This window comes from Mus pahari, chromosome 6 (assembly GCF_900095145.1).
Source record: "Mus pahari chromosome 6, PAHARI_EIJ_v1.1, whole genome shotgun sequence".
NCBI lineage: Eukaryota > Metazoa > Chordata > Mammalia > Rodentia > Muridae > Mus > Mus pahari.
In genome coordinates, this window is record NC_034595.1 from 36,562,383 (window position 1) to 36,586,932 (window position 24,550).

Here is a 24,550-nt window from a genome sequence, read left to right on the forward strand (position 1 = left end):
AAACAAAACAAACAAACAACAACAAAAAGAATTTAGGTTTAGAGTTCATGAATTAGCTAATTCAAAGTTAGCTTAAAGGGTCTTTATGAAAAGGAGAAGAAAAATCTAAGTTCATGTTATCATCTCTGATTGGCATCTTGATCGTGATCCTTCTCCTCCAAGAGTCTGTTAGAATTTACTTGTCCGTTCATATTTGTAATATTCATTCATATATATATATATATATATATATATATATATATATATACACACATATGTATGTGTGTGTGTGTGTGTGTGTGTGTGTGTGTGTGTGTGTGTGTGTGTGTGTGTAAAAAATGCCAGATGGCTTTGACAACCTGAGTTGGGCATTTCAACATGTAATAGCTTCAGCCAAAACAGCCTGAAGATTCCAGGGAACAAGACCATGGTTCAGTTTTTAAGTAAGTGCACCCATGCCTTCATTTTTAGATGGTTTTCTGCCAAACCATTATGCATATACTAAATACTTAGATGTTAACTCACAGGAACACCAACCGCATCAGTGCACAAGACAGAAATAATAGCTGCTACACACTGAAAAAAGAAAATTGGTGACCGACACTGTCAGAGAAAACCTTATGCATTAAATAATATCTTTATGTGAACAGAAAAGAAACACAAGCCCCCCACTTCAGAGAGTGACATTAACATTCCCCTTACGAAAATAGGACCTAAAAGCTTTACCCAAAAGGAGAGAAAGTGCTCCAATTGACACTTGCCTAACTTGACTGAAATGCAGTATCTGCTGACACCCTAGTTAAGGCTGAGCTCCAGAATGCACTTCAAGGAAACACTCAAATGCTATAATCCGTGGATGCTAAAGATATGAAAATGGACAGATGTGGTAGGTGCAATAGATCAGGTAGCTTGCAAAATGCTAAGGAATGCTGAATCCCTTGGAAAGAAGATTCACATTTCAAAAAAGCATCTTCAATCAGTACAAATCTCATGCCTACAAAAGATCAAACATTTTACTATTTTGTTTTGATCTAAAAACTGAAAAATGACTTTAATCTTTTTGTGTGTACAAGCAGTGACAAAAGCCGTCTCACTACCATAAGCTACAGTTGATGTTCTTTGAGAAAAATCTTCTGAAAGAATCAGTGGTGTCTTTCCTTAAATGACTATAACAATAAAAATAAAAAGCAAAATCAAAAGACAAAACTCCAACAGGCTGGGGCATGGAGGTGCACTGGGAATTACTTTCATATGACCACGAAGGTTGTGGAATTGTAAAGATAATATTAATGCTTTTATTTACTTCCTTCTAAAAACTGCAGTCCGAGATGCTGGCAGCCCCCGTAAGAACGTCCTAATAATAGTTTAAATTACTGTCAAGAAGAAAGATTGAGATTCACTTCTACACCAGAAAACCATGTTACAAGGTTGGACTCAGTCCACCCAAGCACACACAAGCCCACACACATACACATACATACAAACACATACACATGTACTCACAAACATATATACACATACATAAACACACACAAGAGCAAACATACATGCACAAACACATGCATATATACTAGCAAACACATATACAAGCACATATACACACATATACATGCAAGCATACACAAACATACACAAGCACATACAAGCTACATACTTATACACACAAACATAAATACACACATACACACAAATTCGCACATAAGCCCACACAAACACACATTTAAATGAAAAACATGAATGCAAAGAAATTTGTATGATTTCTGGATTTATTTTTCAAATTAAATAATTTTAAATGGGAGAGTGGAGGCCTCTGGTGTAGGACCTCAGCTGGAAGCAAGCTGACAGGGAGCTTTTCACACACAACTGCACTGTCTGTCCATCCAGCTGGTGGCCTGGTTATGCTCACCTTATGAAAACTCATCAGTCTACACTTGTGTTTGTGCGTGTGTGTGTATGTGTGTGTGTGTGTGTGTGTGTGTGTGTGTGTAACATATATATTACATTACAATTCTCAAAGATTACTACCCTAACACACCATTTTAAAAGCAGTGATGATTACAATAAATCTTCTCTAGAACTATGTGTAAAAAATGAAAAGGGGGAAAAAGAGGGATGAAATAAAAAAAGATATTTTATCACGATCAAAATCATCCAAATCATTACCATGGAATTCTACTTCATACTGTATCTTCAGAGGTAAAAACTGCTGAGAAGCCAGTTAAAGGCACTCACTTCCTAGCATGCATGTGAGTGTGAAAGACAGCAAGAGGGTGGAACAAAGAATAATTATGTGGGAACAAACCTCAATAGGACAGTCAAACAATGTGAGCATATTTAAATGACTTAAATAGGAAAGAACAACATACCTCAAGTTGAGATGGATCAACCCCACAGCATGGGACCTTAAAATGCGCTTGCCAGTCTTGGTCACCAAGCCTGCCCTCTGGTTTGTAACTGAGGCAATTTGGAGGCGGGGAGGGCACAAAACGTGCCTGTTGAGAAATTAGAAAAAGAAATTATATAGAGTCCGCAAGCAGCATTTTACAGAAATCTTGGTTGCAACAAGACATTTATCTTAAAAACTGCAAATGTAATATACTCCTCTGACCACTCAAACACTTGTAAAAAGAGTTAGTTACTAAGGTTTATAGCAACCAACAGTTAAATACTTGAACCGTAAGAGAACAACAATGAGGAAAAACAGAATAGTTCACTGATGGGTAACAGGGCAGGGGGGCCAAACTCAGGGTGGCTTCTTGTGTACAAGCATACCTCTGTTCAGAAGGCAAACCAGCACCACACTTGGATTCTTTGCTTTAAGGGGAGATTGGAGAGCGGGTATCTGACAGCGGGGCTGCCAAACACAAGTTCTACCACGGAGCTACAATCCAGCCAATACCCCAACTTATTCCATTTTCTTCTACTGATCACCAAGAACATCATTATAAACCTTCTTACTCACTGTTAAAGAACTATTTACCAAGCTTCACATACTAAGTACAAGAAGCTGTGGGGAACACCAAAATAAGACCTGATCCCTGCTCACAGGTTTATAATCTACTACAGAATAAAAGTCGTGCTTGAAAATGACCTTATATAAATGGAGACAGTGGTAAGGCAAGAACAGTAGATCCTTACGATTTAGCAAAGGGTGCCTTCCCACTGATATGGGGAAAGAAATCGTCTAAGCAAAGGCTGCCTTTGTTCTGGGCCCCAAGAGGCCACCAGCTTTGTCCTAGAGAAGTGATCCAGTTTGACAAGGGCTTAGGGAGGATGGTGGATAAAGTAGGAAGAAATGAAAGGATGTGCAGGTGACAGAACTATGGATAAGAGTCCCACAGTCCTCTCAGTTGCTATTTTGTTATCCACCAAGCTATCAGTCAAGTCTACAAGAAAACAACCCCACCACAGGGCGATTGTTAGTATTTTTAAAGAAAGTACATCTAGGACAACACATTAAAATGTGAATAAAATGAAGCTAAGAGACCAGTTAGAGAACTATTATAATAGATAGGTAAAATAAGCAGATAAGGTTGATGAAAAAAGCGAAACACACAAAACACGGTGAGGATGAAATTAAGGCCCTAAGGGCAGACAGGACACATGTAAGGACGCTGGACACAGCACACTGGTTAAGAGCATGCTGCTCTTTAGAGAACCCAAGTTAGTTTTTGTGTTGTGTGGCTCACAACTGCCTGTAATTCCAACCCAGGGGATCCTACAGTCTTCTTCCAGCCTCCGTAGGCACCTGAATGTGTGTGTGTGCACACACAACCCCCTCCCAAGATGCAGACACAGACACAGGATTAAATATGTGGATCACAAGAGCCAGTGTGACACTAGGCATCTGTCTGGCAGCGCCTGCTACAGAAAGGAACATCAAATGATGTAGAGGAGTAGAGTCACACTCCGTCGGAGGAGTAAAGGAATGTACAATCTGTAAACACAAAGGGGCGGAAACAGTAAATGAAGGAAAACCAAGTCCAAGAAATGTGGCTTGAAAAGTTAACAGGGTTTAAAGAAGTGTCCTTAGGAACAGACAGCTTGTTTTCAACTATGGGAGGTTTAAAAAGAAAAGTCTACAGTGAGCAAAGGGGACAAAGTCAGTTGAGAGAAGGATATTGAAGATCTAAGCCAGAGGGAAAATCATATAAAGGGTCCCAGGAGAGAATGTGGTAAGAACACAAATGAAAAGATTCTCTGAAGGGAGGAAAAAAAATCCCTCAGACACCGAAGGAATGATATAGAAAATCTTCCCTGGTAAGAAATGTAGGCAGTAAGGCCAGGCAGTGATGGCACACCCCTTTAATCCCAGCACTCAGGAGGCAGAGGCAAGTAGATCTCTGAATTGGAAGCCAGAGGCTACAAAGTGAGTTCTAGGACAGCCAGGGCTACCCAGAGAAACCCTGTCTCAAACCTACAAAAACAAAACCAAAGAAATTCAGGAACTGGTATGTGGGGGGTAGGGGAAATGGGTGTGTGTGTGAGTGTGTGTGTGTGGGGGGGGGTGTAAATATATACATAGAACCTACTCAGTCAACTCAGTGTTGCTTGCATATCCGTGATTTCAGGACCAGACACTTGGCACTGAATAACCAATCAGAGGGCATCTTGCATAGGGAAGGCAACCTCTCTCAGCATCCCTTAGTTGCCTGTAGTTTTTGTCAGGGGTTGGGACCCCATGGGATTTCTCTCTTCCACTCACCCCCACCCCCCACTGTCCTTGTTCAGGTCCTGCCATATTGTAACAATTAAAGAAGATGAGGCCAGAAATTTGAGAAGGAGCAAGGGTGGGGCCATGGAAGTTGTTAGAAGAAGGAAAGGGAACGGAGAGAAATGATGTAATTATATTTTACTTAAAACAATAATAAATACACTTAATGTTTTAAAAAAGAAACACAGATATTACGAGTCCAGTTAAGAGCACAAACTAGAGAACAACTGGAGAAAAGCAAAGGAATAGTCTACTCAAAAGGGCAACAGAGGTCAGACTCCATGAGGGTCTGCCAGCCAGCCAGTCGCAGAGAGGACTGCCTCAGAAAGTAAGTCTCCTTCCAGTCACAAAGCACCGGGCCTGGTAGTTAGGACTGTGTACTGTTCTTGCATGGGATCCGAGTTCAGTTTTCAGTACCTACACAAGATGGCTCACAACTGCTGTAACTATAACTCCAGGGGATCTGATGACCCCATACATACATACATACATACATACATACATACATACATACATAGGTATGTATATACGTGCATATGTACACACCCCTTCTCAAAGATTTATCTTTTAAATTTTAAAGAATCTTTTTTAAAGGCAGTGCAGTTAGGAGTTGGAAATACTGGCACAGAAATCTGAAATCCTGAAAAGTAATACAGGGTTCTGAGTGCAGAGAATGATGCCTTGCTCCAGCACATAGAGCCTAGGAGGAAACAGAACTTTGGGGACTATAGTGATCACATACATTCCCATAGTGATGAGTTCATGTAAAAAAAATTAAAATACCAGGAATAGATTTTAGAGCAAATTATTTGATCTTTATTTATTCATAAGCCCAATTCTAAGTACATACAGAGCATTTTTTAAAAATGGCTGTGAGTTTACTCCTGGCTAAAGAAATTCCCCAAAGCAAACAAAAATTGGAAATACTTTGAACTGTATCACATATATGATTTGAATGAAGGAAAGAGGAGATGTCTAAGAATCTTGCTTCATTAGCAGATGTAAGGCAAAGCTGAGGAGGTAAGTCCCCCCGCACCCGTCACTGCTACTACATCCAGGCCCTTGTGATCCAAAGTCACATCAACTCTCCACCTAATTAGTGAGGACTGCATTAGGAGAACTCAGCACTTTTAGTCCAGAGTCCCTCTAGAGACCAGGGAAATGACGAGTTCCATCACATGGTCAGTATCAACAGCCACCGAAGAAACACCTCAGGGACATGGACAAAGACATTTATCTGCTGTGCTGGCAGCCACTACAACCAGCCTTCCTAACAGAGTCCTTTCTGTAAGGACCACTGTCTAAGTGACCTGTCATATAGCTTTATAAAGTAGCATTAATACTGTGGGCCAAAATGAGATTGATCTTTGAGCTTCGTGGTCTCCTGTTGTCAACAGTGCATTATAAAACCAATACTAAATACTTTATAAACAGGTCTCCCTACAGTGTATTAGAGAAACAGTGCATATTTCATGCTCCATAGTTAGGTAGCCACATATCCATCAGGCTAATACATTATTTATTAGATACCCAGAAGTGCAATAAGAGTCAATAAACTAACTTCTGGATACTTGCATGCAACTATTTCAATGGAAATTGTAACCTGGATGAGAAAACATTCTCACTAACAATGGCAGATGGAAGACCCTCTCTCAAGTATTCCATTAGAAGGGAGCACATACATCGAGAGAGAGAGAGAGAGAGAGAGAGAGAGAGAGAGAGAGAGAGAGAGAGAGAAGCAATTCCTATGTCTAGAAGGTAATTTTTGTTACTGAACTTTAAGTGATGCCGAGCATCATACACATTTCTTTTGTTTGTACATAGAGGCCTCTGATTCTCCCATCCTCAGGGACAGCTCAGGGAACTAAGACTTGGTAGAAACATGTCTATCATACCTTAACTCAGATGACAGCTTCCACTGCTGCTTTACACTTGTGATCTCAAGGACACTGCAATGACTTGAGTGTGTGTACAAAGTCTGTCCTACACACGCAACGAGGAGTGTGTAACTTATCGCCCAAAGGTTTAAAGGAACTTTCATTTATTTCTTCGTTTCTTTTCCCACCTTGTATTTTTGGTTAAAGCTCCCAAGCCCTTAGATATGTGTGATGCAGTCCCCAATGCCCAGCCCAACATCACCAGGCATCTATGGTTAATTCTATCATTACTGAAAGAGAGGACCTTCTGTTCTGGAACGTATTTCAGCCCTTCAAAGAAGAAATTTCTTCAGCTGGGAGTTATTTCTCAAACTATCAGAGGCGTGGACCTTTGTGTAGGATTGTGGGTGCCACGGTTTCACATGCTGGCCACATTAATACTGAAGAGCAAGCATCTGTAACCCACAGCTGTGTGCGCTCCAGCCCCAAAGCACCCGCAGGGCCGCTGCCAACGCAAACCACTCTTCCCATCCCACATCGGAACCACACTGGTTTTCTTCAGGAGCCAGAGACTCTAGATACAGTTCTGAAAATGGGGTTTTGGGTACTTTCCACTCACATGATGGGTATGGACTGTCAAGAAGAATACTGTCAGGGGCATTGGCTCTTTCCTTCTCCCCATCCCACATCAAGTGGATAAGCTATAAAGGGGGCAGGGGGGAGCGCAGAAGGGGATAGGCTCAATGAATAGCATATACATGTATAAAATGTGCTTATGTAACTAACACAATAGCATGCACAATGAATATATACAGTGAAATTTTTTTTCCAGAGAAGGATAAACAAAAGTTATAGTGTTGAAGTATTTAAAAAAGCCCCTAGGGAAACAACCTAAATGGATAAACATATAGTGTTTATTCCACAGTGGTTTTTATTTTTCTTCCTAATATCTTATAGCTTTATTCCTATAGGCAAGAGTTTTGAAGGATGAAACACATTTTATGAGGGTGAAAGAAGCAGAAATAAAGGACAAGCATGGGAGAGATGATTTCACATTTCCTCCTCAAAGAGGTATCCCCGAACCCTAGACACCATGAAAGCTGGTAGGAAAACATGAACTGAGACTAACGTCTTTGTATTATTTTGCTACTACAACCACGACTGCTAAGATGACTCTTCATATTAATGAGTTTGGTATGCAGACAAACTATAAACGACGCAGTCTCTGACCCCAGTACTTATCTATGTCTGTGGGGATTTACCACCCCTGCTAGATTTACTTCCCTCTTCATACTCTCGCCTGGAGGAAGTGATCATCACTCAAGACTTGGAGCCTTTCCATGGGTGGGGTTTACATATGGCAAGGAGAAGGGGTATTTGCCCTTGGACACAGATGGTACCAGATCCAAAGTTTAGTGCGTCTGATTTGCTTGCAGCAAAGAGAAAGACTAAAATTTCTAAAAAAAAAAAAAAAAAACTGACAATGATCTCACTGAGCTTTATTTAAAAAGTCATAAGATGTGAAAGTACACAGTACTAAGTGCATTATCATATCAAGCACGTGTATGCATGAACTGTATCACTATGCACTGAACTGGTATCTTACAGCTTTTTCTGTATGCCGCAGCAATCTCTGCCATACAGCGGCCCACGTGCATTCCATGTGTGCCCAGCAGTCAACTGTGTATCGTGGTGAGAAGTCCAGCAAGGAGACATTTTCTAAACGTAGGTCTGACTATATGTAGAAGCTTTTACTTACTGGCCAAATCATTTAACCCAAAGTTTCCACCTCCAAATAGTAACGGTAGAGGCAATTCACAAAATTGTTGTGAAAATTAAATACTCTGGTTAGTACAAAAGCTTTACCTAGTTCCTAAGCATAGATACACAGCAAATATGACTCTCTCTCTCTCTCTCTCTCTCTCTCTCTCTCTCTCTCTCTCTCTGTGTGTGTGTGTGTGTGTGTGTGTGTGTGTGTGTGTGTAAACAGATTTCAAACTAGATGACCTTGGACATTTTTGTTTGGCTTCATGTGTTTTAATTAATGGGCAACATACAAAGTCCAAGATATGTTAAAGTGAGTTAAAATACAAGTTCTCAGCTGCAGGGGTGGAGGGGTGAGTTAGGGTGAGGCAAAGGTAAAGTGCTGGGAAACTAAAGATGCAGCAGAAACATTCCTCTATGGCAACTGTAAGCTGGGCTGAAACACAAGCTACTGTCTGCTTAGCAGGCACCCCTCCCCCACCCTCACCTGTTTTCCTCATTTTGTTGTTTGCCTGGCAATGTGAGCCATTCAAGTACTGCATATGGAGAGTTCATTCCCAAGCACAAAGGGAAACAGTATTTAAACAAGGCTGGCCTTGAACTCACTAAGATCCACCTTCCTCTGCCTCCTGAGTGCTGGGATTAAAGGTGTGTTCCACTATGCACAGCTCCAGATGTTTTCCATTGCTAGCCTCTGCTGCTATTACTGGCACAGGCTTTGTGAGAGTAATTCGGTAAAGGTAGTTCTGAAACATACTTGCTTTCAATCAATGGCGATCTTTTCTCTGAAGAATAAAGATGTGGACCCTGAATGTGGGGGATGAGCAGGGCAGAGCCTTTGTAATCTGAGGCACTGGGGGGTGCTGAAGGACAATAGTTTAATACAATTGTTTTACAACCAAGGAAACTGAGGCTAAGACAGAAAATGAGTTGGTAACAGAACAAGGACATTTTCCAGGGCTTGGGCCTTTCCACGCTACTTTGACAGTAGAGCCCAAAGCAGTGGCCAAATGTTGAAAACTCACAGTATTCCAGAACTTCTCTTACTGACTTGACTAAACCAAATATTAAACTTTCGAGAAACTTCATAGCCAAGTCATATTTAAACTGAGAACTTGAAATAGGCAAGATTGGAAGTCATCAACAGTTGGACAACTTCAAGCTCTTTGTATATAGCCCAATGAGCCAGACAATGAACTTTTACAAGACAACCACTGGTAGATATTCTGACTTTTGGCTAACTCTAGCATTGGGCATTTTATATGATACATAGAATCAAGAGTGTTTCCACATCCTGTTTTCTAGAGATCTCAAAGCCAAGCCATATACTTAGGAGTTAAGGAAGAAAGTAAATATGCCCACTGGCTAAGATCTCTTACTCTGTAAGGCATAGTGACAAGTTACATAAAAATGAAACTGGACAAAAATCCAACGACAACTCTTCCAACATTAATCATTATAAACAGACAGAGTCTAGGGAACATTACCCTGCACTTAGTGTGCACCTGCTGTATGCCAGATTCTATGAAAAGGATCAAAATCCCCCTATAGACATTTCATTTTTCTTTTCATAAGCCTTATTATAAAAAATGCAAATAAATAAAGCCACTACATACCAGACCTAAAGTCTAGGCAACTTAATGAACTTATATTCTGTTAGAACTGCAACTCAAAATGGGATCTATGAAGCTTCATATTAAATTTTACTCTTTAAGTAGTGAATATATTTTTTGTACTTATCTAATACCAAAAAAACCAGCCCAAGATCCATGACAGAATTTCAATCAGGAAAAAAAAAAAATCAACTCTGTACCCTTAACTCATCAATGATCTGAATATCAATGACCTCTTCATTCCCTGGAACTGAGCTTTTCTTCATGTTACATTGAATCCACAAGTATATTGGTTAACATCTACACATACATTATTGACGTGATTCTGCATGAGAGAGAAGACGTGACTCATTTCTTTCTGAGGTCATGTGACCTTGCTTAACACTGTAGATTCTAAGTCCTATATGTACATATATGTATATAATATATATTATAGTAGTAATATATATATATATATATATATATATATGTGTGTGTGTGTGTGTGTGTGTGTATGTATGTATGTGTGTGTGCGTGCGCGCGTGTGTATACAATCCCCATTTGTATAAAATACTTTTAATTTTGTCCTTCACAAGTCCCATGAGGTAGGCACTAATATTCTCACTTTATCAATGAGGAAACTGAGTCTTGTTGCAGTGAACATTTAAGACTGAATTGGTTTACTTTCAAAGCATGTGCTCACCTCAACTGTCTGTGTTGTTTGCTTTTGATTTTTTAAACAAGAATTTCCTTGAAAATTGATAAATACTATCTTGTATCTTTAAAAAAGCAAATCTCTTTCTTTATCAACTGTTTTTTCAATTTGAACATCACTTAACATGAAGCGCTATCTTTAGGGCTTGGGGAAATTATTTTCCAGAAAAGTTCAAACCAAAAGAAATCTGGGAATATACTATTTTAAAAAATTCAATAATCTATCAAGTTATCCTTTTATGTAGTTAGTTATAATTACATACTGTATAACTAACATGTATATTTTCATGTTTTTCTTTTATCTTTATTTATTATGATCCTTTTCCATGGTATATTAAGCAGCTGTTAAAAATAAAATGTAGGTGCTAATAAGAAACATCTCCAAGAAAATCACAAAGGTACAGAACATCCTCACAGTGTGTGGTACTAATGTCTAAAAGTATAAAATAAAAAGAGGGACAAAGGAAAGAAGGGCCCAAGACTGTGGCCTGGACAAACAGATGACCAAATAGAGTTACAGGGTTTATAGGTCCAAAAAATCGTAGCAACTTCTCTGGAGGAGGCTGGAAACACTGCCCACATCGTCAGAGTTGTACCATTTTTAACAAAGTCCCCTCATTTCCTGACTTACAGGTTAGTCAGGCAACCATGTGCAGACACTAAGTGGAAAGAGAAGGTGTAAATAAAAGCTCTCTTTTCTTAAGAAGTCCCCAAGTCAGTGCAAGTGTCACTAGCTGAAGTATGAACGCAGCAGAAATAATTTGGTCCTGAGAGGACTTGTGACAGCACTCTAAACAGGAAGGCAGCATGAGGAAGTGCAGGGATCACCATAGCTTGGACAGATGCAAGGTATTAATAAGAGATGAGATTACACAGGTAAACTGCACAGGCCTTGAACTGGGAGCTGAGATCCTCAAGCAGCCGAGACAAGCTGTGTGTGGTTTTCTAAGGAACGATGGGCAGTCCATAGAAGAAGAGAGAGAGACATGGGAGCTGCAAGTATTCAGTTGGCAGGGGTGGGGCGGTGCTGTATGTCCACATTCCCACAGAATGCAAGGTGCAAAAACCAGCAAACTTGCTGTTTTCCTGTATGCTACAAGTACATCAACACTTGGAAATACAGTATATTCAAACAGAAAAATAAAGCCCATGACACGATAGCACCTGAGGACACGTTAGAATTTTACGGGTGCTTCCATTTTTAAAAAGATCCTGGATGATACCGCAAAAACTAGTTTACAGAAAAGTTTAAGTATCAGTATTGGTATTTATAGCCCAAATATTTCTACCTGAAGATAAAATTTCTCAAATCAAACACAACAGAGCACCTGTACTATGTTTATTGTCATTTTTTCTACTGGAAGCTCCTTCCAAAACAACAATACTTTATCCTGAAATAGCGAACACTTCACCCAGTCTTTACATCTGTATAGGGGATCACCTGCCCATGCTCTCTAGGAAGGAACCTCTCTCCAGAACTCACAGCAAACCCACGCATCCAATGTGTGTGTTCTCTCACACAAGCACTTAAATCTTAGTACTTTTCCCACACTCAAAAGCCTTCCACTCAGGCCCCAAACTCAGTGTGTGTGAATCAGACTGTCGTAACTGTTCCCATATAACTGTTCCCTGCCCATTTCAGAGTTTTGTTAACAAACAATTAAACCTCTTACTCATCAGGGCTTAAAAGCAAATTCAAGTGTTTAACTTCTATATTCTTACCACATTTGGCAAACTGCCCAGTATTCAAAGGTATTTAGGAAATTTGGATGAAGGAATGAACACTGGATGAGGAGAGGGGCTAAGCCCAGGGTGTGCTTCTCCAGGCTGCTCCCTCAGCAGCACTGGCAGCCTTTGCTGACTGAGCACCGTGTGTTGTTTTGTTTGTTTCCCTCAGCTCCTCATCCTCTCAGAGCATCCATCATTAGCCAGTCAAGTTTCACTGCTGAATTTTCTCTTTTCTTTTAAAGTTTCTACTTAGTATCATATTTGAAAGATTTTCAGATCAAAACAAAAGGAAAATAAAATAATGAATTGACAAAAGTCCAAGCGAAGTCCAGAAACAGGAAGGTATGCTTCTAAATTCCATCCTTTCCTATGGGATTTACAGGACTGTAGGTGAGCTGCCCAGGGAACCAGGAACACTTGATGCTGGATGAGACAATGTAACAGAAAGACCTCCATCTTCCGCCAGGACATCCTCACCACAACACACTAAATGCTTTTAAGGAAAGCAAGTGCCACCACCACTACAAGATCACAAATTAAAACCTTCAAGAAGAGCCTCTCTCTGGCTGGGGCTATATCTCAGGACAGAGTGCTTAGTCAGAATGTATGAGGCCCTGGGCTGGACCAGCAGGCCTCTCTATAAGCCCGAAGAAATACAGCTCCTGTTCTCTCTCATAAAACCTATCTCTTATATTACAGATTTTTTTCAATTGCTCTTAGTCATAACTCTTAAGAAGATATGTTTTTCTAGAGAATTAACTCCATCAAGGTATATTTTCCTAAGCAAATTACTACGTACATAGTTTAAATGATTACAATTTTAAAAATGCTGGCCAGTGTGGGTGGATATGGGTTACACCTCGGACATGCGTGACCAGCCCTCGACCACTAAACTGTCTTTCTATTATTCTCCTCTTAATATGATAGTGTAAAGATTCCACTTAAGACACAGAATTCCCATCTGAAGGCAAAATCCAACTGCTATGCAATGTTTCTAAGAACCTTTTAAATATTATGCCTTTAAGAAAAAAAAAAAAAAACAACCCTAATTTAGAAGTCATTGTTCCCCTGTAGTCCAAATGAAGCTGAGTGACAAGGGTTCACTTTCAGGTGGGAAGCTGTTTGAGAAGCCTTTGTTTCTTGCTCAAATTCATCCTGATTTACTAGTGCCTAGCATGATAAATAAAAATAAACCGTTAGAAAAAAAAATCAAATCTGGAATACTTTTAATGTTTTCACTTCCCTCTTGATCCCAAACCTCCACCTTTAACTATAATTAATCGGTGACTGAAACTTTAATGAACGTTAAGAGGGTCATTACCATATCAAAACGATTGATCAACGCCATCAATGTGTTGTGCACCGCTGCCAGCCATGTAGCCAAATGAGGTTTCATGAGGTCATGCACAAAACAGGTGACTTAGTATTTTAAACTCAGAACTAAAATTCTCCTGCAGTCTTGGAAAACAAGTCATTTTTACAAACAATGTGGCAAACACACATCAAAGACAGCCTCTAAGCTGATGGGTTGAAAAGAAAATACTAGTTATATCACAACCTGTACACTTTTAGATTCTGATTCTTCTAAACGACAACAACAAAAGACAGCCATCAAGTAAACACAGCCTTAAAACAAACAAACAAACAAACAAAAAATAAAACACAACTTGGCATTTTGTATATAACAAAGTAACAGAAAAAGTATGAGTGGCCAAACAAACCAAAACAGAATACACGATGCAGCCTACATGGCTACAGCCAGTGAGCTCCGGGCAAAGGAAGGGGCTCTCCCACAACCTCCTAAATACGCTCTCAGTTTGGTTCTGGAAGAGTGATTCAAACTTACGAAACTTCAGAGAGCCTTATGTCAAGATGCTCCCAAGTTCCTTAATGTCATGTGAGCATCCCAGGTCACATGACACTAACAGTCTGGAAGTAAAGAGGATAAACCAGAAGCTATTTTAACAGACTTAACAGGGTCCTCTTTGCAGTGGTTGTGGGAAAGACATGGCAGAGGCTGAACATTAACAAGGGTTGTTAAGGTAAAGCTAATCCCAAATGTGTTACCATGAAACTAACCACTTCAAAAAGATTTTAGAGTATATTTTATTAAATCCTGAAATGCATGTCCTGGTAAATTTCTATATAAACTTGATTTACAAATTCCACCGAAAATGTGCCACAGCTGGCAGAATAAATGACTAACAATAAATCATTATTAAATAACTGTAAATCTTTGTAATGACATAACGCCCAACCCTCCCTAAAAAAAGTATGCAGCAATGAACCTTCAGTAGAAGAAAAGTGCTCTTCACACAGGAAAGCAAATTACAAAACTTACCATGCCGACATTGCAATATGATTCAATGACTAAACAGGGAGATACAATTCACATAAATTGTACTGAAGCCTATAGCAGAGCTGCGCTTACTATTACATCAAAACAGTGTATGGCAAGGGCTAACACACTCCGGCTTCTCACACTGATGATCACACACACAGCAGATAAGTTTTTACATGTACAGCTGCATCCAATATTTTGTGAGACAATAAAAACATATTCCAGGTATCAATCAACAAGCCCAGTTTGTCCTTTCTCCAAAGCTTCATAAATATTCTGTAGAGATAATTTATCTCCCTGCCATACTCTCTCCCCTCCATACACAGCTCCACCCTACTTCAAAATAAACTTTTTCAAAAGATGAAGAGTTACATCCTTTTTGATGCAGAGCAGATGGGTAGCTACAGTAGTAACCCATTACTTCAGATATTACTTGAAGTAAATCACTCCAAACATCTCTGCCTTATTTAGCTCTCTGCAGCTTTCATTTGTCAACGTTCAGAGGCATGGTATCCTGTCGAAACCAACAGGGCTCATGGCTCTAGCCAGCAAGATAGGCTCCAGCAGATGACAGGACCCAGAGTGCCCGCTCACAGCCTATGATTGCTGCCTCTGCCTCTCTGCCTCTCTGCCTCTCTGCCTCTCTGCCTCTCTGCCTCTCTGCCTCTCTGCCTCTCTGCCTCTGCCTCTGCCTCTTGGGTAGGGTAAATTATTAACTGACACCTTCATGGCAGAAGAACTGTCTAAGACAAACCCATTAAAACTGTTAGCGCACCAAATATTTCACACCACCCGTTGGTAAAGTCTCTTGTCCAGGCCACCATTGCTTTCTCTTGATTGTATTTATACTTCAGTTCCCCGACACTCATCTTCATAAAATGTAAAGATGTTGCTGAATGCCACCTCTTCCTACTTTTCTATTTGCCAGACCCCAGTCAGCAACAGTATTTCGTCATAGGACGCCAACCCCTGCTTCCTTGAATCTGTTTAGATTTTACTAGAACAGGAGGCTGATTTAGGCAGGTGGCTCCAGGGCAAAAAAATACACAAACTGATCGATCTATACAGTACATGGTAGGCAGTCCTCATTTTAAACTAAATCAAAAACATTTTACAAATGAGAATTTTTCCTACCTATATTTCATTTTTCAATGTGTTGCAGCAACTAAGATAATCATTAAGTGAGTCTACTCTGGACCCACACCTGGAACTCAAACTGGGTATTTTTTCCCAATAAGACACGTCCCCCTTCATCTTCACCTTCACTTCTGAGCCACACAAAACCATTCTCTGTGTATCTCCCACTCTCCTGGGAGAGCAAAGAATCTGTGCTATGGCCTCAAATCCAACACATTCCACACCAAATAAATAAGCCAGTAAACGGATACCTAACTGTGCAGGGGAATAAACATCTACAAGTTATGTGTGGAAACAAATGAAAATATTTCTAAATAAGCAAAAGTTCAAAGGAGGGAAGCAAGACAGAACGCTAGGACACCAGGTCTCAAGGGAGGCACAGGAGCAGGAGAACAGTCTGCACACCCCAGAGACTCCGAGAATGTACAACTCTGTGAGTAGAGCAGGAAAAAGCCAAGGGGAGGAACCCCTAAGTACACACCCTAATGTGGAAGGCACAGATCTGGACTGCAAGTGTCGGCGACCCAAATGTTCAACCACATTTCAGGAAAAGTAATAAGAGATAAAAATAATAGCCGCTGCTAGGACTATGACTCCTGGATCAACCACTTAAGAATGACTTGTGTTAAATCTGTGATTACACAGCAAAAGACCTGACCTTTCTCCTCTCACTTTCTGCTTCCCTACACACCCAGCCTATCCGCAGGCCCCAGCTAGTTGAGGGGCACAAAGTCCTATTGTCAGCCTATATCACTGTGGTGGTCTGAATAGGAATGGCCCCCATAGACTCACAAATGACTGGGCCATAGGGAGTTATTGGCACTATTAGGAGGTGTGGCCTTGTTTGTGGAGTAGGTGTGGCCTTGTTGAAGGAAGTGTGTTAGTGTGTGGGTAGGCTTTGAGGTCTCCTGTGCTCTAGCGATGTCCATCACGGCACCCAGTCTCCTTCTGCTGCCTTTGGATCAAAATGTAGACCGCTCAGCTTCTTCTCCAGCACCATGCCTGCCTGCACGCATTCTGCCGTTAGCCACCATGACCATAATGGATTAAACCTCTGAAACCGTAAGCCAGCCTCAATTAAATAATTTCTGTTAGAAGAGTTGTCATGGTATCTCTTCATAGCATTAAAACTCTAAGACAATCACATTTCTACACAACAGATGGATTTTTTAGTGTAATCTATCTCCAAGGCCCTGTGTAGCAGCAACTTCATACCTGACTTCTCAACTCTGCCCCACCTTAGCAGATGATGCCATTCGCCACCCTGAACTGGGAAATGACTTTCTCCTTTTATAAAACACCACTCTCTCCTTCCTCAATTTTGCAAAACAAGTGTTTCCTTGGAGACACAGTGTATCGGAGTCCTTCCTCTAACCTTTGGAACAGAGATAAATCTCTCTAGGGATTGAACCCAGTCTCTAGATTTACAGTATAGTGATAACACCAGTACAAAGATAGTAAGATTCGTTACTTAGCAAATCAACTCAACATATGTATAAATGACTGTCTTGGATCCAAATGCCCTCCTCATGGAGACGTAGAACAGACTATCCCACATGGAAAACAATGTTATCATTTTATTATTTTCCACGTAAAATGGAAGCCACAGCCCCCTAACTGTGCAGCTGTTTTGAGCTACTTTACATGTGCAAACCTTTCAGTACCTACCCAGCAATCTACTGTGTCCTTTCTTGATGAGAATGTGTTTGTAGCTGGCAGGATTATTGCATTTCCCAGAAATTCTTGTTGTTGTTCTAATACTTTTGTTATGGAATCAGTCTCTAGATCCTTCCAATATCTCAACATTCACCTACTCTCTAGTCCACTAGCTACATCCCAACATGCATGCACGCACGCACACACACACACACACACACACACACACGTGCACTCTCACAGTTACAATAACCCCCTACCTCAGCTTTGTGAATTTGCATTTTCTCCTTCTAACTGATTTTTAAATTACAGCTGGGTTTCCCAACTCCTCTAAAAGGAACATAATTTTCAACCTCTGCCAACCTTCCCAGTTTTCATCACCTGATTCCTCTCCCAGTGACCAGTGTTTCTACCAGTCATCTCATACAAATCTCAAAGAATATCTATGAAGGTGTTCTGAAATCATCCATTCAAGTATCAAAATGAGCTGTTACCCATCTCAATGTAAGAAAGTCATATAAGTTATCACATATTTTGTATTTACCAAATAGCTTTTATTTCTTTATAGTATTTAAAATTTGATAAATATTTAACAAATTAAAAACACAGTTAAACCCTGTCCTCTTTCTTGTCACTATACAGGTTCTTTGCCTAGGCCTCCTGCACTAATTCTCAGAACTTAATTATTTGTTTATCTTCTGTCTCTCCCATGGGTCACTACATACAACCATAGTAAAGCTCTTTGAACCTATATCCCCAGGACTAGTGGAAAGAGACTAGATAAATACTTCTGAGGGTATCCTTCAAAGCTGGGTAGAACAGGGACAGAAACTACTTAAAGCTCATTTTATCTTCATGTACTTACCTATTAGATATTTACTCTCATCTTAGATCTCCAGCTATAGTAGACTATGTTGAATTCTGTCATTTTGCAATGACTACTAAATAGGAAACCGTTTTCACCACCTCACCACTCCTGCTTTCTGAAGGGTACTATGTGAAGACAGATAAACTCAGGCCCTGGAGTCTGCATCCAGTAAGCCCTTATACAAGTTCTTGACACATGTTAAGCATGACAGAATTAGAAATGCCCTCATGTGTCAAAAGGGTGGAGATGGTGCTTCTGTATGACAAAACCAGTTATGTTTGGCTATGTCTTCAAACTCATTTGTCAAAACTACATCCGTGACAATACCAATGCAACTGTCAATGAAACCCTGCTCTTTTCAGCAACCATCAAATGTTGGTTATATATTTGATACCATGACACTATTAAAATAATTTTTTTCTTTTGTCTCAGTGCTAGGGATAAACACAGGCCTCACATATGCTGGGCAAGGATGTTATCACTGAGATACATCCCTGGCCCACCAACCTCTGATTAAAAGATAAAACCTGTCGATGAAGACGTTCTGAATTTATTCAATTCATGTGAGTACCAAACTGAGCTGTTACCAGTCTCCAGGTAAGGAGGTTCTTATAAATTACCACATATTTTTTTACTATACCAAATAGCTTTTATTCCTTTATAGTATTTAAATTTTGATAAATATTTAACAAATTTAAAACACAATAAGGTACATGGTCACCATGACAAGTTAACAAAAGTCCAATGACTTTAAACAAGAGAAACTTATATTCTGTTGGACAGGTCTCACTGAGCCAAACTCAAAGTGTAGCGTCTTCAAGAGGTGCTAAGAGACAGTCTGCTTCCCAGTCCTTTCTAGCTTCAATAGGCTATCTGTACTGCTTGGCTTGTAGCCCCCCAATTCTATGACCATTCTTCCTTCCATTATTACAGCTCTCTTCCTCACCATAGCTAGAAAAAGCTTCGCAATTCTTAACAACCCATGCAATTAAATTAGGTCTACTTAGATCACTCAGCAGTACCTCCTATAGCCCAAGATTCTTATCCTTAATCACAGCTCTAACATCTCTAAGATTAATATTTGCAGGCTCTTTTATTTTGAATGTATGTGGTATGCATGTCTATATGAAAGTGTGTGTGTGTGTGTGTGTGTCTGTGTGTGTGTGTGTGTCTGTGTGTGAGTGCTTATGTGCAAACATCCCCTAAGGTTGATGTTGGATGCTTGGTCACCTCATTCTGCAGGGCCTCTCAACTGAACCCAGATCTCACCAATTCACTTAGTCTAGATCACGAGCTTATTCTAGGCATCACTTGTCTCTACTTACCAAGCACCAAAATTACATGAGGACCGTTGTCATATAGCCCTGACATACATGCAGGTGCTGGGGATCTATACTCATGTCCTCATGCTTGCACATCAAGCATTTTAACTGCACACAGAAACATGTCCTTGGTATAGTTTACAGGTTCTCAAAATTTGCACATAATGAGGAGCTACTGTGCTGTTGACCAGACGAGCCATGTAAAATTTTCAAGTTAGCCTCCTCACGGTAAGAATGAATGTATTCCTAACTGTACAATAAATGTAACTATAGTATGATGTATCCACTGTGTCACCACAATTAAAACCTTCAAACAATCAATTAATTTTATTGATAGTCACACATACATACACTTAAAGGAAATTCTTTAAAAATGTGTTTATCTTCCATTTGGATGGACAGATTATTCTGTGGTCAGTTTGGTGGTGTTCTATGCACAGGGATTCCTGAGCAGATTCGTTTTTCATTTTAAAGTGATAAATTCTAGGAAACAAATTCATCTAAACTTTGTTGTCATACTTCAACTTCATGGGAATAATTTTCAGATTATACCAGAAAGCAGTGTAGAGAGAGTTTACCAATTACACATCACTACTCCAACAATAGGCTATAGCTTCACACTTCAACGTAATTGTAATGGTTTGTATATTCTTGGACCAGGGAGTGGCACCATCTGGAGGTGTGGCCTGGTTGCAATAGGTGTGTCACTGTGGGTGTGGGCTTAAGACTCTCACCCCAGTTGCCTGGAAGTCAGTGTTCCAGTAGCAGCCTTTGGATGAAGATGTAGAACTCTCAGCTCCTCCTGCACCATGCCTTCCTGGATACTGCCATGCTCCTGCCTTGATGATAATGGACTGAACCTCTGAACCTGTAAGCCAGCCCAAATTAAATGTTGTTTTTATATGACTTGCCTTAGTCATGGTGTCTGTTCACAGCAGTAAAACCCTAACTAATACAGTAATAAAGTGTGATTTCAGAACTGGAATTAAGACGTTACACCAATTGTACTTAATACTTCTGCTTTGTTATGAAAAGATTTTTTCCCCATAGAAAAGTTAAGGGCATACCTAAAGCATGTTTAATCAGGGACACGAACTTACTATGCAATGGCATTTGAAACGACTTTAATGGAAAGGTATTTTATTAAGATCCTTTGGGAAAAATCCAACCAACCAACCAACCAAACAAACAAACAAAAAAAACTCCACACAGTAGATTTTTTTTTTCCCAATTCATTTTTACCCAGACATCTTACCCTTCTGTTGGAATGTAAGTTTCCTCACTAGCATCAGTGTGAATGAGTGTTAATATTCCCCATACAACACAGGGGATAAAACATACTACACATAGTGTCAACACACATCCTCAAGATGCATTCTCCATCTGGAGACAATAGGACAACCAGTCCTATTGTTTGCATATCTTAAATCTGTATAGGCATCCCACAATAACACTAAAGGACAGAAGTTGTGTAAATATGAAATAACTCAACTTTTAGAATCAGAAACTCACGAGTTAGGTATATTTAAATTTAACTTGTAATATGAATGTATTACTTTTATATCAAGAAAAATATAATAAGCTGCTTCTACTGGGGGAAGAAATGCCATGAATGTTACCTCAAGCAACATCTCAGAAGGCCACCAAGTATTCAGCTCCCTTTTAAGACCAAAGGAAAAATACAAAAATTCAGTATAATCTCCTCAGGGCAATTAGTAATTATCCAAATGCCATCTCTATTTGATGGCTCTTAGGACACATACTCAGTATTAGGGGGAATATAAGTAACTAAGGTGATGTTTAATATGATCTCCGTCCACATGCTGGGTCTAAAACATGAACCTTCAAAATATCACTGTTTGTGGTCCTTCAAAGCTCAACCTTAGCTGATTACATTTTATTACTTGTAATTTAATGGGAATGGGAAAAGGGCAGTGAACAGAAACAGTAACAAGCTCTAAAGAACTCCTTGGATCCTGACTGCCACATGGGAGTTGAGCACCTTGAGGACCCCTCATTGTCTACTCCTCACTCCCCAGTTCCCGTAGCCCCAGCAGGCACTGTTCTTGCTCACCCCCCATCTGCTTCAAAATCGACCCAGGTGTACCACACAGGGAATGAAGGAAAATTATCACTGTCCATGAGGTCACATATGGACTCTCAAAGAGACATGAAGGAGCCCAGAGGAGAAGGTGGCCTGGGAAATCACCCAAACTGTGTTTGAAATGTAACAAAAACTGAAGTTGCTCACATGGAATCTGGGGAGCAAACGACAACAGGGAAGAAGATAATGAGCCCTGCTGAAACTCTTCAAAAATGAACCAATGAATGAATGAATGAATGAATGAATGCAGATTACCATGAAGAAAAAGCTTGTCTGACTCTGATCAATACCAAATCATCACACACACGTGTGTGTCTATCATATTCTACAGAAGTAGAGGGAGCAAAGGCCAACCGCAACTTAAGAGATTACTCTTGATTCTGAAAATATTGTATCCACAATAACTGTATTTCGTTTACTTTTACAATTTCATGTAACTTTACTATTCCAGCAAAATTTATTATTAACTATGTAAACATGATCTAATTGTCTCTATACAAGTAAATCAATTCTATAAAATTCAGTTAGCCTTTAAATATATATATATATATATATATATATATATATATATATATATATATTTAAAATTAGGAGTGGGGGCTGGAGAGACAGCTCAGCAGTTAAGAGCACTGACTGCTCTTCTGGAGGTCCTGAGTTCAAATCCCAGCAATCACATGGTGGTTCACAACCATCTGTAATGAGATATGGTGCCCTCTTCTGGTGTGTCTGAAAACAATTACAGTGTACATATAATAAATAAATAAATCTAAAAAAATAAATAAATTAAGAGTAAAAAAAAAACCAATAAACCTACCATAACTGAAAAGCAGCATGAAAGTTTTAGATTCTAATTATTAAATAACTAGCATAAAACCCAAATAATAAATGATAGGTTAGTGTGACTTTATGCTTTCTATTTGGGGCTTGTAAATTCTTCAGTGCTTGTAATCAAATATGGATAGTTTCTGACATCACCTTTTTCCTGGACAAAAAACTTTACAAAAGAAAGGAGGGGAGGAAGGAGAGGGAGAGAGGGGGAGGGGAAGTCAGGAGGTATACCTTTAATCCAATAGAGGCAGGCATATATCTGTTGAGTTTGAGGCCAGTCTAGCTATGTAGTGAGTTCCTGGACATGCAGGACTGTGTAGAGAGTCGCGCACAGTTCAGACCCTGACACTCACCTATCTTAATTATAAGGTTATTAACTACAAGGACTATATGTGTTAACTATAATGACTCCTATCTGAGAAGTTGGTGCTTTGCAGCTGTCAAAATGTTACATGCCACCATGTCAAAAGTGTTTGAGATGGATCAGTTCAGAAACAAGGGAGTAAATATAATCTCAGTACCCAGAGTATCCGTGAATAAGAAGGCAGGCAAAGAAGCGACAGCGCCACATTCTTCAGTTTCAGGGAGCAGAGAGACATGAAGGACAAGTTCTTTCAGAACAGTGACATCTGTGTGATCAAAAGACCCAGGAAGCCAACTCTCTGTTCTGGGTAGAACTCCATCTTCCACTTTTTCATAGACATCAAGTTGGTGCCACCCAAGACCATATGGAAGTCTATCGCCTTCTGGGACAGTATATGAGGTGTGAGGAAGGAAACACTCAAGACAAAATGCCAGAAGGGGCTGAGCTAGGAAACACAATCGGCTTGTACAAAAGGCCTTTGAACACTTCCCAGAGGCAGTCAGGGATCTTCACCCATCAACTCCAAACGCTTAGCTCTTTGCTAGAGAAACAGTACTTAAAAAAAAAAAAAAAAGTCAAGCCGGCAGGCTGGGGGGCAGGTGGGAGGGTGGTTGCGTGATCATTCGAAACCACTTTAGAACCCCTGAACATTCTTTTCTTTCCACAGACAGGAGAGGAACAGTGGAGCAGGGGCCTTCAAATTGATTCCATTTTAGGAGGTCCAAAGCTCTCAGGATCAGATCCTGAGGAAGTGACCGCTGCCTCCTCGCTTTCTACGTTCATTTTTTTTGTGTGTTTTTGCCTTTGTTACAATTTTTTCGTTCTCTAAATTAATGGAGGTAAGGAGAAACAGATCCTAAGCACTGGAGACGAGAGGGAGAAACCTGACCTCTGAAGGCCCCCTGCTAACTCTTCACGTCCACAGAACATATTCCGAGACCTGACTATTTAGGATTAATAAGTTCCCCCTCTGTATATGGCACTGTAATAAAGTAACAATAATGATAACAATAACGAAGGCGCCTTGATTCTAGTGCCTTATACCTTACTTAAAGTGCTTTAATGACTCTAATGGATTGAAGCATTCCTGTGAGATCAAAGGCAGATATTATCATTTCCAGTCTACATAAGAGAAAACCAAGGAAGAAAGGTTAAGTGACTTGACCAGGCCTCACTCATCAATACAATGATGTTCTGACAACAGTTAAGGGGCTACAAGCCCCTGTGCTGTCTACACAGCTGCTCAGCTTAGCCTGGACTCCAACAAAACATCTCTCCAACTGGGAGTGGCACTGGTTTCTGAGAAAAAAAAAAATCCACTTTTAAACCTCTTTCCAGTGAAAACAAAAAAAATTTTCCAAAATGGCAGCCACAAACCAATTTTTTTGTACAGGAACAACTTCCTTTCTCTTTACGGTTAAGATCCATAGATGCCGCCGCAAATCACCTTGGTTTAAAAATCTCATTTTGAACTGAAGTTCAAAAATAGACAAAATTTGAAATATAGGGGACAGAACAGAGAATTCAGTCTTCTGACTACTAGTTAATAGGAGAAAGCTGGA

At 39.9% G+C, this 24,550-nt stretch overlaps 1 protein-coding gene across 5 annotated transcripts in view; it reads right to left on the minus strand.

Moving 5' to 3' along the window:
- Positions 1 to 24,550, minus strand: part of Bnc2 (basonuclin 2) — a 401,863-nt gene that overhangs the window by 280,155 nt on the left and 97,158 nt on the right. For all 5 annotated transcript variants that reach the window (XM_021200278.2, XM_021200277.2, XM_029539739.1 and 2 more), the window contains exon 2: positions 2,346 to 2,471. In XM_021200278.2, the coding sequence (XP_021055937.1) occupies positions 2,346 to 2,471 (126 nt within the window). The remainder of the gene's footprint in view (positions 1 to 2,345; positions 2,472 to 24,550) is intronic.